The following is a 13,939-nucleotide window of genomic DNA, read 5'->3' on the forward strand; positions in this document are numbered from 1 at the left end:
CAGTACGCACACACACATACATACACACACACACACGTAAATGCACACACAAGAAGGAAAAAGCGTGTACACGCACACACACACTCACTTACTTTTGGGGACATTACATAGACTTATATTCATTTCTTGGAGACTTACCCTCACCCAAACCCTAACCTTAATACACAGCCGCACATACACACACACACACACACACACACAGCGTCACTACCATTGAAGGCGGAAGAGGAACAGATACTGTCTTTTGGTGCCACTCAGAGTATCCACGGCAACCGCAACACACACTCACACAGGTACACACACACACACACACGCATACACACAGACCACAATGGATCTCACCAAAACCACAAGGAGGAACAATGAGGTTTGATGCAAGCTGAATGCACGAGTTTGGGAAACATGCAACCACAGTGCACAGTTTTTGTCTGTTTTTAGATGCTGTATTCAGAGAGGCACTTGAACTAAACATCAGGACACTGTGCCAACATCAGAGGTTGACTTTAAAATGCCATTAAAATATCTTGTTTACATTTATCCATAAAGTAACTCCAGGAATTCACTGTGCTATGCCAAGAAATAGCCCTGTCCATTATCACTTGTAAAAGGGAATACTTTTTGTTTTGTGTTGTGTTGTTTTTTAATAAGACGTAATGTGTTTTAATGAGCTTTACAGGTGCGTGTTTTTACCTCTGAACAGAGCCAGGCTAGCTGTTTAGTAATGTTTCATGTCTTTATGCTAAGCTAAGCTAATCCCTGGCAGTAGCTTCCTATTTAACATCAGACATGAGAGTGGTATCAATCTTCTCATCTCTCTGTAAGGAGCGGAGTTAAAATGCAGCAGGGATGATAACAAGAGTCCTGAAGTGTTGTGAACTAACTGACCAGCAGAGACACTGTTGAATCATTTGCTAAAATGAACTGGTCATGCACAGTAACCGTGGGATGCTGTCTCTACTCGAGCCATGACGTTGAAATCCAGAAATGCCCCTCGCACAGCTGTGAGCAAGTGTTGTTTCTAAAGAAACGATGGCAGAACTGCCTCACCTGCTCTTCCTAATAACACTGAGCAGACGTCTCGTCTGATGGCATCACTGCACAGGGTTTCTGAGTAATCCTTAGTTCTCAAAATGAGGTCATAGTCTGAAAAAAGAGGGGATTTCTTCAAGTTTGTGCTGAGTATGTCCTGTCTTATGCAACTGAATTGTATTAAAGGATAGTTGTTTTTGTAACCCAGACTTCATTCATATGAGGATTCCCATCATATATACTTGTGCACAGCACAGACCACGCTGGTACCTTTACACCTTAGAAAGCATGGTAAATGAATGCAGTGAAGACATGTCATGGCTAGTGAGAAACAAATGTATTACTAGCATTAGTGCAGCTCAGTTCCCATGTAAAGTCATGTCTGACTAATTTCCTTTTTTCTAGGAGATGTATCATAATTGCCTCATTGGGTTGTGTTTGGACTCATAGACAAACTGCAGGAGAGACGTTTCTCAATACTAAAGCTAAAGCTGCAGCTCAGGTGGTAAAGCGGGTCAGCCGCTAATTGTAGGGTGGGTTGATTCCCGGCACCTCTCGCCCACATACAGTATGCACTGGTGGGTTGCACTTTGTATAATCATGAATGATGGGAATAAACATTTTCAGTTGATTTAGGTTTGGGTTGAGCAATCGCTAGTCCTGATCCAGGAGAGTCAGACATATGAAGAAGCTAGGAAAACAACGCACATTTGTGATTTTAAGTGGTTTGAATTGATAAAACACCTGTCTTGATCAGACTAAATTGTGTTTAATCTGAATTAATCAGAAGGCCTAAAACCTTGCTGGGTTAAAGTGAGGTGAGGCTAATAAGTGCAAGGTGTTTGCCTCAAATTAAATTTCGTTCATGCTCAAGTTGAATTTGGTTAAACTAGAGGAAATAACGTGACACATACGGTAAAATTTAGGAGAGGTACAGAACACAGCCGGCCTCAGGCAGGCAGGAAACTGAACTCTTTGCTGTGTGCTGCCGCCAAAGTGCCAAAAACTGCAGTTCCTTGAATGACCACTCGAGGCTGGCTCCAAAAGCGAGTCGGTCTCCATAGACCTCCATATTACAATGACCAACTTTAAAGCAGAGACTCCCTCCATGCTTAATGCAGTCTATGGATAAGATGTGGATCAGTTTCAGGCTCTTACCAGCAGTTATCTGAGTGTGTGTGGGGCTGGAGAAGGTGGCAGAGTTGAGTGCTGCAGACTGGCGGGTGCTGGCAGAGGGTTGGTGGTGATGGTGGTGAGGAGGCGTCACCCTCATGGAGCTCCGTCGCAGATGCTCCAGCTCCGTAAGCCTCTCAGAGAAAGCCAGAGAGCCGGGTTTGACCTCGTCCATCTTCTGACGGTGACCTGGGAGGAAGAGATTAACTCATGATTCCTCGTTGCATTACATATAACGCTCCTTAACACCAACTTTCTGCAGTTTTGGTTGAAAATTGCCTGTTAAAGTGTGCAACACAAAGATATCTGGAGGCGATTGGATAGCTTCATGCTTGAAATCTGATTACATAATCCAGGGATTACAGTAACAGCTACATCCCAACACAGGCTATAACATTGTCCCGACATTGTTAACACACTCTGTCTGCTATTGCGTTTGGGAATCTGACGACGGGCGCCGCATAGAGGTCTGGCTGTCTCCCTGTGTGTGTGTGTGTGGGAGTGTGTGTGTGTGTGTGTGTGTGAGGTAGTCTGTCACGCTGTCTGTGGTGTTGGCTGCACTTCAAAGCACTGAGACTGAGCTCCAGTTACAGGCACTTCCTCCCAATGGGGGAAGTGTGCATGTGTGTGTATTTATACTGTGTGTGTGTGTGTGTGTGTGTGTGTGGGCGAGTTAGAGACGAGTGATGGTTATTCACAGCTGAGTGGAGCTGGCAGGAGTCTTCCTCTCTTTCTGTCACCTCACTGGCTCCTCCGACCAGTGTCTCTCAGTTCACTTCCATTTGACATGAACGAGAATTATTCATGCGACGTGTTTTAGAGATTAGCAAAACAAAATCAGTCTTTCTCTTCTGCTCGCTTTCATTCGCCATCAGAAATCCCCATGTTTCATCACACTGAGTGGGAGAGGAACTCAGTGTTGCATCAGGTTCCTTATTGACTCACTCATCTGAGAGTTTGTCAGGAGGGATTAAAGGCATGTCTTCACTGGGTATGCAGTCGGTTGATTGATTTCAATGACAAATATTAAACACAACTTGAAGTGATCCAATAAAAGCATTAGAATCAAACAGTACAACGATAATGTTTCAACTTGATGAGGCAAGAACGCGACATAAGAAGGGGCCCAAAAGTAGTGAATTAAGATCAAACGTGACATGAATTTTGAGTGAGTATAGTAACGATGATCTTGATGAAGATTATTACTTCTGTTATGAACTTTCTGGCATTGTTGCATTGTGGGTTGATTGTGGTGACCTTGAAATAAAAAGCATCCGTCACTCACGTCGTGGCTCTCGGGGGCCGTCCACTGTAATTTTAATGGCTCTCTGGTACGTGGCCACCTGAGGAGGGTTGGTGAACACTGTGATGGTCAGGGTGAAACTTTTCCCTGGGAGACGGAAAAGGAGAAAGAGAAAGGGAGAAGGAGTGAAAAAAGAAAAAAATATTCATTAGTATTAGAACCTGTTTCAAGTAATACTCTCCTCTCTCCTCCACTTCTCTCCTCTCTCCCTCCTGTTCTCCCCAAATATCCTCTTGGTCTGCTTAATGCATTAAGTCATGTAAGTCATGGACCCCCAGACAGGAATAAACCAGATGCAACACACACACACACACACACACACACACATACATGCAGAGAAAGAGAGAGAAAAAAATGACAAGATGAAGTAAAACCATGGTGGACTAATCCACTCAGTAGTTGGAGTGTAGTTAGTTGCGTTTTTATGTCAGAGACCAAATTATACGAAGGCTTTATTGATTATGGCGCTCGCATGGCTAGTTGCTAACACGATATCACGCCAGGAACGTTCTATCACCAACCATTTAATTCAATTCACAACTGGTTTGTGTAACATCGCTAATAAGCTATGAACTCTTTCTCCATTTGAGCTCTACATTCAGTTTTGAAGCATTTTAAAAACTGGTATGATTGATATGATGTAGCTTAATTACTTATTCAGTGTGTGTTTGTTATGCTAAAAGTGTCTCCACTGTTTGTTATGACAACTGAACGGTTATGTGTGGTGAAGTAGGAAAAGATAGAAGTGCACTGATGCAATTAAACCAGGACCTCTTGTCAAGTGAAGACGAATCCATCAATTTTTAATTTCTTTCAGCTAATGTGAGAATATTTCATCAGCTCTGTTGCTGTTCAGAGCTGATTCAAAGTTCAGAAAAGAGAATAAAGGTTTGCTCAGAGGTACAATGAAGGTGTCCCAGCTGCACCCCGTTTATATCTGAGAACAAATGTATGTTCGCAGTGTTTGTGCTTCGCATTTATAAGACTATTTGCGTATGCGTGCCTGTTGGGGGGGGTTGCTGCCAGCCTCAGCTTTGGAAGCAGCAATCACTCCACACCATTCTTGCTGCGAACACACACACACGCATGCACACGCTCACACACGTGCAGACCACCGCTGTTGTTGTGTGCCAGGGCTGGAGTAAAGTTACCACATGCAGACAGTCTGATGCCACACAAACAGCAGACACATGTGGGTGATGCCAGGTGTTGCTCTCACTTCTCTCTCTCTCTGTGCGTCTCTTTCCTCTCTCTCTCTGAAGATTTCACATTAATGCAAAAACTCTGGCGACATAAACCTTTGTCATACACAGAAGTTTTATTCATTTAAATTTCATTTTTATACTCTCGGTGTTGAACTGGCTGAAAAACCTTAAAGATTGGAACAAAATGAAACTGTTGCTGCAGTCGCCTCAAACAACTCCGTCTCCACACAAACATCGGACTCCACATAATTTGCATTCAAATGCAGACAGTGTACATGTTATTGCATGGACGACAAACAGAACTTAGCCACAAACTGTGGAAGGTCACACTGTATTACCAGCTGAGCTCCATTTCACTGCACCATTGTTTTGCTTGTTTGCTAATGGTAAGGGCAACCTTCAATAGCATACAGGCAGCAAAGCAAGACAGCAGGTTTGACTCTGAATCAGCTGCAGATAGTGGAGATACAGTTCTTTTGGACGTGACAAAACAATGAATTTTGGTTCAGGTTTAGTCCGGGTTACGCCCCTAAATGCCAGATGGGGACCACAAGGACTGTGCCTGACTGCTCGTGTCTTTTCCTGCGTGTTTCTGACGCTGGTGGAGACAACGGTGAGGAAGTTGAAAGAGAACGTTTTCTTCTCCTTCTCACCTCTCACCTCGCTCTCTATGAAGGAATGAGCGTAAACACGGCGATGACGCCTCATTAGGCTGCATTCAGACCCGCTTTAGCAATGCATGAAAAAGCAGTCCTTTCATTTATTTAAATGGGTTACCCAATCAAAGACGTTTCTATTGTTTACCTCACGATTGTAGTGATGGAAAATGGAAAAACAGCTGCTGTGATAACGTTCCAGAGTTTTGAAAATCTGGTCAAAGAATCTAATAAACCACTGTGCAGTGTTTTACCATCTGATAGACCTTCAAACTCATGGATCTGTTACTCACACTTCCTGGATCATGTTTCATCAGTAGCTGAAGCATCTTTGCTTTATACCAGTGGTCCCCAACCTTTTCAGTACCATGGCCCAGTTTAATGTCTGACAATATTTTCACGGCCCAGTCTAAAGGTGTAGCAGATAAAAACAAAATAAAATGATAAGATCGGCATTAAAAACTGTGGTATTTTCTCTTTAATAATAATAATAACAATAATAATTAACGTAAATCCACTTTTTAATCATGTCAAGAGGACCACAAACAAATTATGTGAAAAAACTAAATAATGGAAATTATTTTTTCTTTCTGTGCGGCCCAGTACCAAATGATCAAATCAATGCTTTATACCACTGCACTGCATGTTAGCCATGAGGTGTGGACTCATCCAATATGAGAACCAATCCAAGGTGCTGGGCCGGTGGATGCTGCGGTAACGCTTCCTCTTGAGTTATAAAGTTAACTGTTGAACTAAAGAAGCAGGTAAAGTGAGCGATGACGAGCCATGTTAAAGTTTACTCTTTATTGTTTTGCAATGCTGTCGGTACACAAAGTATCCTGTTTACTTGGCGCACAAGCCATTGATTCAAATGGGCATATGGGGCACGTGCTGCTCTTTGTACCGCATTGAAAGTAAGTGTAAACCACACATAACTGCCACCAATTGGCACTGTGCCATACTGATGGCCACTAGAGGGGGTGTTATCACTAAAATCTCCCCCTGTCTCTTCTCTCAGCAGTACACACATGAACAGCATACCTATTGTATACTGTATATGCTGCTCTATACATAGTGTATTCTGTATGTAAACAGATAAATTGTATACGACACAGAGAAACATGGAGTGTGTTTTTGTGCTGGTTGTTTACAGAGAGAGAGTTTACAGTAAGAGATTTTGGCTGATAGAGAGAGACAGGAGAGGGCAGAGAACAGCTGAGGTCTTTGTGTCTGTTGTGTCTATCAGCCAGCTGGTGGCATCACGCACACACACACACACACACAAGACTACAAAATCACAAAGGCGAGAGTGTGTGTCTTGACAAGAGTGTTTTCCGGGACTTTCTCTCTAATCACCCTGATGTCTCTCTCACTCTCGGTAGATAAGAGCGGATTTCACACATGAGGTGAGTTGTGTGTGTGTGTGTGTGTGTGTGTGTGTGTGTGTGTGTGTGTGTGTGTGTGTGTGTGTGTGTGTGGTGCATCATGTCAGGGCTTGCTGAGTCGGGATTGTCCAGTTTTTCTCACAATAAGCTGATCAGACCGCATCTCTTATTTACACAGTTTTCCACAAAGCAATGTGTGTGTGTTCCCAAAAAAACAAGGTGGTTGTTTGTGTGGATGTGTGTGTGTTGGGGGGGGGGGGGGGGTGTTCACACAGAGTCAGATATTGAAAGAGAAAAATGAGGGTCCTGTTTTAAAGAGGAAGTAAAAGAGAGACTGGCTGCACATGTGCGCACACACACACACACCCACACACACACACACACACATACATACAGGGGTAGACGGGTGAAGTCTCAGGTACAGTTCTTGCTGTTTCTGTAGCTGATAGATGAAGTTGATAAGGTACAATCTCACACTCTCACACAACATTGGATCATTTCCCTTATTCTCATTTTGACATTCCCTCGCGACATTGTTCCAGGTGAACAACCAACGAGCACAGGTCTGTGGTAACTGCTGTGTTGTGTGGCCACGGTGGTGACCGACCGCACTCTGAAAGCAGCACTGCATCCAAAAGCCACACAAAGACTGCGGCGGTGGGGGCGTGCTGCTTCAGGTACCGATGAGATGATGAAATGTGATCCTGAAGGGCTTGGCCTGAAGGTTTGAGTAACAGATCCATGAGTTTGAAGGTTTATCGGACAGCAAAACTCTATATATATCTCTTTATCGCGGCGACATGCGTTTTATCCTCCAGCATCTTGAGGTGAACAGTAGAAATATGTCATTCATTCACTGCACTACCTGTTTGTTTTTTCCTTTTGTTTTGTCTCGATGTCTCTATAAGGCACCTTCAACCAAATGTGCACATGCACGTGTTTGATTTGCCATCACAGTCTGTTGCCAGCCTCCACGCCTCATTCACTCTTAATACTGGGTTTAGTTTGGACGTAGTCTCCGACAGTTTCGCCAACCTATAACCAATGGCTTGGTTTTGTTTGATCATCACTAAATCAGCAACTTCCTGTGAAAATCATGCATCAAATCAACATTTTGGTGTTTTAAAACAAATTTGGGGACGCCATTGCCAAATTGTGCTTTCCCTTTAAAACAACTCTATTGTAATTGAGCTTCAGTAGACCGACTTCTGGATGAGGATAACAGTTTCTTAACTCAAAAACGGACTCTGTAATCATCAATTTGCAAGTGAAACAGATGAATTGACTCAGACTTCTTGCGATGAGAAAAACAGCTACTAACATGCAAATCCACAGAGCGGCTCTGTGTTGTCGGAAACGCTGTATAAATACTGCACAAATCATGAGTATATCAGTGTCTCTGTGTGTTGTAACTAAGTGATTCTGCAAAACAGGGAACACTGACTAATGATGACTAAGTTTGAGAACTCTGACACTCACTCCCACCCACACATATACACCGCACAGGCGCTGAGAGAAACCACTAGTCAAACCACTAAGCCACTCATCGCTGTAGGCAGCTAAACTAACAACTTCCCACACAGACAGTTAATGACATTTGAGAGGTTTTAGGTGAAGAAACTCGACTCGACATGCGGGTTGATGTGGCTTGTTATCATACAATCATGGTGAAAGAAGCTCCTAAAACCACACAGGGCCCTCAGCAGCGATGATTTCATCCCCTCCATCATATTAGAGAGGGAGTCAGACACTGTCAGCCAAAAGTCAAAGGATAAGTCTGGTCATATTCTAGATTTTTCTTCTTGTTAAAAAAAAACATGTGCAGAGCCAAACTAACAATGAACAAGTACTGTGTGTGGATCAAAGTGTTATTCCTCTATGCCACAGAGCTCCATTGTTGTCCAAAAACTATTAAAAACACATCAGTGAGTTACACTGTTGCACAAACACACACACACACACACTATAGTTCATTTTCACTCAGTCCCACAAGCACAAAAAAATTCATCATTTCCTCCTGTATGATCAATGCTTGGTAAGAACTGCAGGGATCAGCTGTTTTAGGAAATAACTGAAACATTATATTTGTCAGCTGTTTTTAAGGGTTTTCATTTAGAAACAATTTGGATATTTAGATCACCAGCCTCCTGTTTTAGAGATAAAGCGTACTGTACTGTAGAGTCAACATTCTGCTATATTTTTACCTTCAGGTCAAAGCAGTGTCACCACCGGTCTGTCAAATCCACGCTGGCCAAAGCCTGCATTTATTTTAGGTACGTGAGTGGCAAGACTCGAAGGACTGCAACGTGGGTCCAGACTGAAACACCTCAACAACTACAGGTTGGATTGTCACGAAATTCAGGTTCTGTTCAGACATTCATGGTCCCCTCGGGAGGAATCGTACTCACTCTGTTATGCCAAACGTCAGCTGTGCTTTTTGCCTCAGTCTAGTTACTAAAAGTTAGCATGTCGACATACTAAAATCAGATAGTGGACACAGTATACCTGCTAAACATCAGCATGTTAGCGCTTTCATTGTAAGCATGTTGGCATGGCGATGATAGCATTCTGCTCAAATGCCAAAACAAAACTAAACAAAGAAAACAACAGAAATGTAAAAGTTGCAGTTAAAAATAGTTTGGGTTTCCTGCATTAAACACACTGTTCAGGCCATAAAAAAAGCATGTTTTGTCATTTAAAATACTCCTCAGATGGAGTGATGCTAGGAAAACGAACCTCATTGTACTCTGTGCAGTCCAATTTGCATAAAAACAAATTTCTACGCCTCAGCTTTCTTCATTTGATGAGCACTGGCCATAAATTATTAATACGCTCATTTTTCAGCAGCAGGACTGTGGAATCTATCAAATGTTGACAGTTATTCCCATATTTCCATTCAGCTGGGAGCGCTTGTCATTTTTATATGTGTGAGTGTGTCAGTGTTAGCAGAGCTTGTGTACACAGGTCTGCTGTTTTAAATAGATAAGTTGGGACATTTGCCTGCGACTGATTTAGAGTAACTGTGGTCTAGTGTGTCCGTTAAAGACACACGGGGGTGAGAGAGGTGGGAGGCAGTGCAAGGTAGACATTGAATGTTGTGTTGAGGAAGTTGAGCGAATACTGTTTTTATTCATATGTACTTCCCTAATTTATCTATGCTGTGTTGTGTGCTTGTGGAACGACATTTACACCTATTGAATTTGAACCAGTGTGATTGTTAAAGCTTGATGCTGTTCTCGCCAATATTTGATGCCACTACAGCTCATATTGACGCCATCTTTTAAATTAGTTCATATTTTGATTGTTTTGTAGTTATGTGTTGTGGCGTCCGTACCTCTTCCACTGCGGCCCACAAAGCGCAGGTCGTTGAATCTGGCTACTTGGTTCTTGATGGCGGCCGTGGCGTTGCGGAGCTCAGCTGAGTAGTTCTCGTCGTTTCCGGCCATCACTGTTACCAGAGTGCCATCAGGGATGTCGCCCAGGGCGACCACCTAGTGACATGATGGATGAAAGGAGGAGCAGAGATGGGTAAGCTCACAGATCCATCCAGCCACTCGTTCACACTCAATTATCTACTTATTATCGATTATCTTATTTCTGTTCTGGGTTCTTGAACAACGGTTCCAATCATGCCCAAGTCAAAAATCTTGGTCCTGATTGGTTCACACAGCCTGAATATTCACTACCACAGATATCTGACTAAACAGGCAGTCTTCAACAACAATGAGAGATGCACCTGTCCATGTAAAGATCACACACATTCACACCTGCAAGCTGCACAGCAGGCCCATGATCACACTCTGGTCTACTGGTCTCTGAGCAGCTCCACCCGGCCCTGACCCATCAGACAATAAGTAATTATTTATCCCATTTGATTCAAAGTGAATGAAGCTGGATGTGAAAAGCTAATCATGAGCAGACAATCTAACCTGATCATGGGGTCCATTTTGTTGGCCTTAAAAAGGTCACACAGAGAAACAAACAGCTTCAGAGCTCTATGAGCTCTTGAATGTCGTGTAAGAGGGGCAAACAATTAAATAAAAGGTCAATAATAAATAAATGAAAATGAAACTCTCCCAAAACACATGTGCACAATGGAAATGTGTGATACTCGCACTAGAGAGCACATTCTCCTCCTCCACGCCTGCACAAATATAGAGCCAAGGTAGCCGATTTCCATATTAACGCTAATCACACCAAACCATCATTGTGCAAATGACCACAGCAGATACTGTACTATGGACAGTTTCTCTTTTAGACCTGAGCTGAGCAAGTGACCAAAGTCTGTGACACTTTCAGGTTCATCTCTCCATTTCCACCTTAAAATGTTCTCAAGAGCCCACTCAGACAAAAGCATGTTTTTCAGGGAATAACATTAGTCTAAAGTATTTGTCTAACTCTGTTGTTTACCATCCAAGAGGGACTGCATTTGAGTTGAAATATCAATATGCTGATGTCCCAATAATCCACCAATGACAGTACTGATCTGAGCCTGCGGTGCAATGTGATTGGATGAAATTCTTTCGTAATTGTAAAGCAGCGGTGACTTGCTGGGTTCGAAAATACAGGTCTTGGCCAGCAAATAGTTTAGACTCAAGAACGGGGAGAGGGGGACGGAACACACACACACACACACACACACACACACACACATTGGCTTGAGAGCTTCATAATTGTTTCCTTTGTATTGTTTATTCTGCTGGGCTGGTTTCATGCTCCACTGCTGCCAGTCTCTCTCTTGTCTGCCTGTGTGTGTGTGTGTGTGTGTGTGTGTGTGTGCGCGCGCGTGTGTCTGTGTGTGTGTGCGTGTCTTTCTTAAACATTTGACGAGGTAAACTGTATATACACACTGTACCTGTGTGGCTGCCTACAGTATAGTGTGTGTTGTCATGTATGCAACCGCATCTGCACCTGTGCATATGAAAGTGTGTCACGAAATGTGTGTGTGTGTGTGTGTGTGTGTGTGTGGATCATAACAGTCATCCATTACCAGTAAAAGGCAGTGACATCCGCTCATGACACTCCGTAATGATGCATAATGCACCAAACTCACACACACACACACACACACAGACAAAGGCATGTGCGAACGCTAATGCATAAAACTCAATAAATCAATCAGTTGTGTGTTCTGCGGCTAAAAGCTGCTTTTCCATAAATGCATTTTGTCTCAAAGTGCAGGAAAGCCGTCCACATCCACACACATCGATGCATCAGGGAATACGCAAGAAAATTAACCCGTCATGTAGAAATACAGTATAAACACTATAAATCAACACGCTAATTTACATAAAAGGACATCACAAGAAAAACTGTCAGCACATGTTCTAATGCAACAGAAATCGAATGCTTAGTAGTCTGATTAGACTAGTCATCGCTGTCCACTGAAAACCACGTATCTCCAAACAAGAGATTGCATTTTGTGTTTAAGATATTTTACGAGAAAATTTATGAATTTGTTGAGCAAAAGCTGTGTTTTGTTATTATTATATTACACACAATATTTTTAATCAAAATACTTAAATCTCTCGCTCTGTTAAGTGAAAAAAAGACTTTCATTCAACTGCTATTTTTTCTCCAAAATGCTGGCGGAACGCCTGCATTAGATGCAATTAGTCGATTAACACAAATGACAGGAGAATTATTTTTGATCAATAAAAACGCTTTGATTAATTAATTCTTTGAGTCATTTCTAAAGCAAAAATGCACAAGATTCACTGAGTCCAGCATCATAAAATGTGACGATTAAATATGATATTTTTGGGAACATTTGACAGAGTTGCTGAAAAAATAAAGAACAAATTAACTGATAAGGTAAAGATAAGAATGTATAAGAGAATGTATAAATGAACTTGACTACGTATTTGCAGTGGTGGATGAAGTATTCAGATCCTATTCTTAAATAAAAATAGTAATAGTGCAGTTTAAAAATACTTCATTACTTTGTTGTTCATAAATTTCATCTGTAGAGAAACTAGAAACTGGAAGTGTCAATGAAATGTGGTGGAGTGGAAGTATATAAAGCAACATGCGCATACATACACACCTTAAAAGCAATGGGCAGAGTCTTGTTACACCTCCAGTGTGTGGGCAGCACAGAGCAGAGGAAGTTGGGACTGTCTGTCTTCACCAGCTCACCTGGATGATCTGAGATCACCTGAAAAAAAAACAAACAAACAAACATCACAGTTACCTTTGTAACTCAAACTGTGTTGAGTTTTAGATTTGGTGATGTTCAGTGTGCATATTTAGCCCCATGCCACCGTACCTCCACCATGCCGCGGTCGGCCATGCGCAGTTTTCCCACCAGAGCGGCCCCACCTCCGGCCTCTTGGGCGCCCAGGGGCAGGGCCTCGGCCATCTTCCCCCCCGAGGCGAGAGTGGTCGAAGGGGGGGTATAACGCCGGCCAGGGGCTGGGTCTGGGAGAGGACAGATGAGGGCAGTTGAGTTCATTTTCTTTTTATACTCCTCTAAATATCTCCAGATTGGATATGTTTGCATATGCAGATAATGCACCAAATAGTCAATTACATTTCTGATAATCAGCTAATCCTTAAAGTCATTTTATTCGGCAAAGATGCCAAAAAATTCATTGGTTCCAGCTTCAATTCTGTTTCCAGGTGTGAAGATGTTCTGGTTTTCTTAGTCTTCTCTAATAATTGATTAAATATCTTTGGGTTTTGGACTGTTTGGACAACATGAGCTCGTGTTCATTTTGCTTTACCAAGAGAGCAGGATGACTAAAAGTATGAAAATCGCTTTAACAGAAACACAGAAGATGCATGAAATCAGACATAAACACAATCGCACAGATGAAACTCAAAGACAAACTGACACACACACACGCACAGTGCATGATGACACACACTGTGATCACACTGACTCGAATACCAGAGTGTGTAGTCATGAAACTAAAGACAGCAGCAACACTCCTGCACTCTTCCCCCTTTTTTTTCCCCAAGTCTTCCTTCACTGAATAAATGAAACCGAGGCTGGCTTCCAGCTCGATTCATGGAGCATAATGAAGAGAAGCGCATCTGGTGAGAAAAGTGAATGAAGCAGAGGGAATCTGATAAATGAGCAGCTGTCTGTCTGTCTGCAGCATCAGTGGCTCCTTTTGCTTTGTCAGTCAGCCAACCCACAATTGAAGCCACATGCTGGCGGTTTGGAGTTTAGTTTACAGTTTG

At 42.6% G+C, this 13,939-nt stretch overlaps 1 protein-coding gene across 3 annotated transcripts in view; it reads right to left on the minus strand.

The window, feature by feature from the left end:
• runx1 (RUNX family transcription factor 1) overlaps positions 1–13,939 on the minus strand; it is a 46,685-nt gene that overhangs the window by 5,188 nt on the left and 27,558 nt on the right. For all 3 annotated transcript variants that reach the window (XM_041966098.1, XM_041966100.1, XM_041966099.1), the window contains 5 exons: positions 13,020–13,171; positions 12,798–12,908; positions 10,086–10,242; positions 3,488–3,592; positions 2,188–2,391 (listed from right to left, as the gene is read on the minus strand). In XM_041966098.1, coding sequence (XP_041822032.1) covers positions 2,188–2,391; positions 3,488–3,592; positions 10,086–10,242; positions 12,798–12,908; positions 13,020–13,171 — 729 coding nt within the window. The remainder of the gene's footprint in view (positions 1–2,187; positions 2,392–3,487; positions 3,593–10,085; positions 10,243–12,797; positions 12,909–13,019; positions 13,172–13,939) is intronic.

This window comes from Chelmon rostratus, chromosome 24 (assembly GCF_017976325.1).
Source record: "Chelmon rostratus isolate fCheRos1 chromosome 24, fCheRos1.pri, whole genome shotgun sequence".
Classification (NCBI taxonomy): domain Eukaryota; kingdom Metazoa; phylum Chordata; class Actinopteri; order Chaetodontiformes; family Chaetodontidae; genus Chelmon; species Chelmon rostratus.